Below are 2,853 nucleotides of genomic sequence, written 5' to 3' on the forward strand. Positions count from 1 at the left end.
AGATTATCTTCTGTGTCTGTGTTAATTGGTTTCCCTTTTCTTTGTTGAAGAGGGTCTGTGCAATCCTTCTGCCTAGTCTGCCATCTTGCTGGTTATCAGAATCAAATCTTCTTGTTGGCAAAGTTAATCATATGGAGAAGTTAATTTTTATCTGAAATAAAGAAATTGTTTATCAAAAAGGGCACAGCTTAGTGCTGCGGCTCATTCTGTGGATCCCTGGACATGAGAAAAGGAAGGAACTCCACTCTATACGTGTATGAACTCCTTCAGTTCTTTTTAGGCAGAGATATTTAATCAGCCTCCCCCCCACATACACACAGCATATACTTAAATTTTGATCTGTGGCCTTTTTATTTTTGCCTTTATGCAGTTTTAAAAGGAGGGGAATCCTGGATCAGATAATCTTTAATAATTCCTTCAGCCCTTAAATCCTGTCATTATAAAGTTTACCATTAAGTAACTGAGAGTGTTTTGAAAGCAGTTAAAAAGCCCAAGGCTTTCCTTTTATGTCAGTATACTTACTGATTTAAACAGGTAACATAATCCTTTTTTCTGTTTTCACCTGCGTATCAAGACTCAAAAAATCTATAATCTCCCAAGTAACTCATCTCTCCTTACAGGCAAACCTAATTAGTGAGGATATTGAAAGTGCAATCAGTGACAGTAAAGGAGGGAAACAGAAGAGGCGGCCTGATGCCCTGAGGTAAAAACATTAAAAGAAGTTAAGGGTAGAATTGATTTGTTTCTAAGCCTTTTTCTTTTCCCTAAACATTCAGAAAAAAATATATTCAGTGGGGTATGTTACTATATTTTACACATTACAACCTGTAATCTCAATTTATTTGTTCTCCCAACATTATCAGTATGTATGTGCTCCTTACATGATTAGTATGTATGTATAATACATTTTAGTATGTATCTATTTCTTCTCCTCTCTCTGTTTTCGGTCTTTCTCTGATATGGCTTGTGTTGAGAGTCACAGAGAGTCATGAAGGATGAGTTGTGCCTAGGGAATGGAAACTAGACATTAGGAATACATTTGGTACACAGTCTTTCCCAAATCACATGTGGCCCAGAAAAAAATTTTAACCTAGTTGTAAGCTGAATTTAAGTATTTGTGTGCTTCTACATTTTATATATATTTATAAACATACTTAATATGGAATGGTAAGAGAATCCGTATTGTTCTGCCCCTTGACATAGTTCTTTTTGAGGTTGAAGGACTAATACCATAAGTTGGAAGAATTGATGTGTTATAGAAACAGAATGCTAAAGATTCAGTTTGTTTTCATCATTTTTAGAATGATTTCCAAAGCAGACCCTGGTATACCACCTCCACCAAGAGCTCCTGCCCCTGTGCCCCCTGGGACCGTTACCCAGGTAGATGTTAGAAGTCGGGTGGCAGCCTGGTCCGCATGGGCAGCTGACCAAGGGGATTGTGAGTATTTCCGGAATTAATACTTACTGAGTACTTGTTATAACACAGTTGTTGCTTAGGTCCTATCTGGAATTCCTAATTACTATATTTCAACTTCAACTCAGTGCTTTTTGAAGTACACTGTGAGCCAAGATAACAGCTATCACATGTAAAAATAGCAACTAATTGGCAGGATTCCATGCATGTAAATTTAAATTATCTTAAAATTATTTAATAGCCACTAATTAGTTCCATAAGACTAAGTGATTTCTTCTTCTTTTCCTTTTTTGGCAAATGTTCCATTTATGAGAAAGTTAGGCATTGAGGAGGCATATCAATACAGAGTTGCCAGTATTTTTTGCAGTTTTCTGTGTTAAATATTCTGTCATAATGATAAATCATGAGTTGTGTTTCCATTAGTGGTGATACATTTCTCCTGTTCTGTCCATACATTTTGTACTTAATCTACTGTGAAATCTTTGTGACAACTGTCTGTATTTAGTGGTAGTGTTAACTGACTAGTAACAGGCAGGAGTTCATGATAAGACCTCATGATTAACATCATGCTGTAGCCAACTGCTACATTAAACTTAACATTTAAAATACTCACAAGACATTTTTTCCTTTAATTTTATAATTCCTGTAGGTACATCTACTTTTAAAACATATGGATTCAAACTAATGAGGCAAACACTGTAGGTTTTAATCTTAATTGTAACTAGAATTTTAAGAAGCACGTTACTATCATATTTTCCAAAATTTTGTTATAATCACAGTGTTGGAATGTATAAAAATTGGTAGCTTTGTTGCATTAGAACTTAGCTGATCACATTTTAAAAAGAAGGTCCTCAAATACTGGTTTGTATTCTTTTCTTGTGTGGTAATTAAGGGTGCTGATCCCTGGTGGCACAACTGGTTAAGTGTTCAATTGCTAACCAAAATGTTCATTGTTCAAATCCACCAGTTGCTCCGTAATAAAAAAATGTGGCAGTCTACTTTCACAGAGATTTACAGCCTTGGAAACGCTGTGGGGCAGTTCTACCCTGTCCCATGGGGTCTCTATGAGTCAGAATTCAACTCAACTGTAACAGGGTTTTTTGTTGTTGTTGTTGTGGTTTGTTTAAGGGTTGGTTTGAGGAACCCTCATGGGATAGGTTTGGGTATTTTTGTTTTGGAGGGTTAGTTCCACAGGTAGTAAACACAGGGAGAGGGAGAGTAGAAGGGAAATGATAAGGTAAACCAACATTATAAAGATAGGAAGGAAAAATAAATAAAATGGGAGGATCACTATTTTAGCTTTGCCCAGATGCTTCTGTTTGTAGTGACAAGGGTGCATGTCACGGATGAGGACCACATTGCTGAACTATGTATCTATCCACTTGAGGGGTTTCCATTTGCAAATGACACTCTCTTTTAGCTAATTCTCCTGCTTACCT

At 36.4% G+C, this 2,853-nt stretch overlaps 1 protein-coding gene across 1 annotated transcript in view; it reads left to right on the plus strand.

Moving 5' to 3' along the window:
• The window catches only part of EPS8 (epidermal growth factor receptor pathway substrate 8), a 100,680-nt gene that overhangs the window by 41,052 nt on the left and 56,775 nt on the right, over positions 1–2,853 (plus strand). Inside the window, exons 6-7 of the mRNA XM_007944455.2 lie at positions 621–703; positions 1,302–1,438. Coding sequence (XP_007942646.2) covers positions 621–703; positions 1,302–1,438 — 220 coding nt within the window. The remainder of the gene's footprint in view (positions 1–620; positions 704–1,301; positions 1,439–2,853) is intronic.

Source organism: Orycteropus afer, unplaced genomic scaffold (genome assembly GCF_000298275.1).
Source record: "Orycteropus afer afer isolate SDZICR_OR568_19922 unplaced genomic scaffold, OryAfe1.0 scaffold00126, whole genome shotgun sequence".
Lineage (NCBI taxonomy): Eukaryota > Metazoa > Chordata > Mammalia > Tubulidentata > Orycteropodidae > Orycteropus > Orycteropus afer.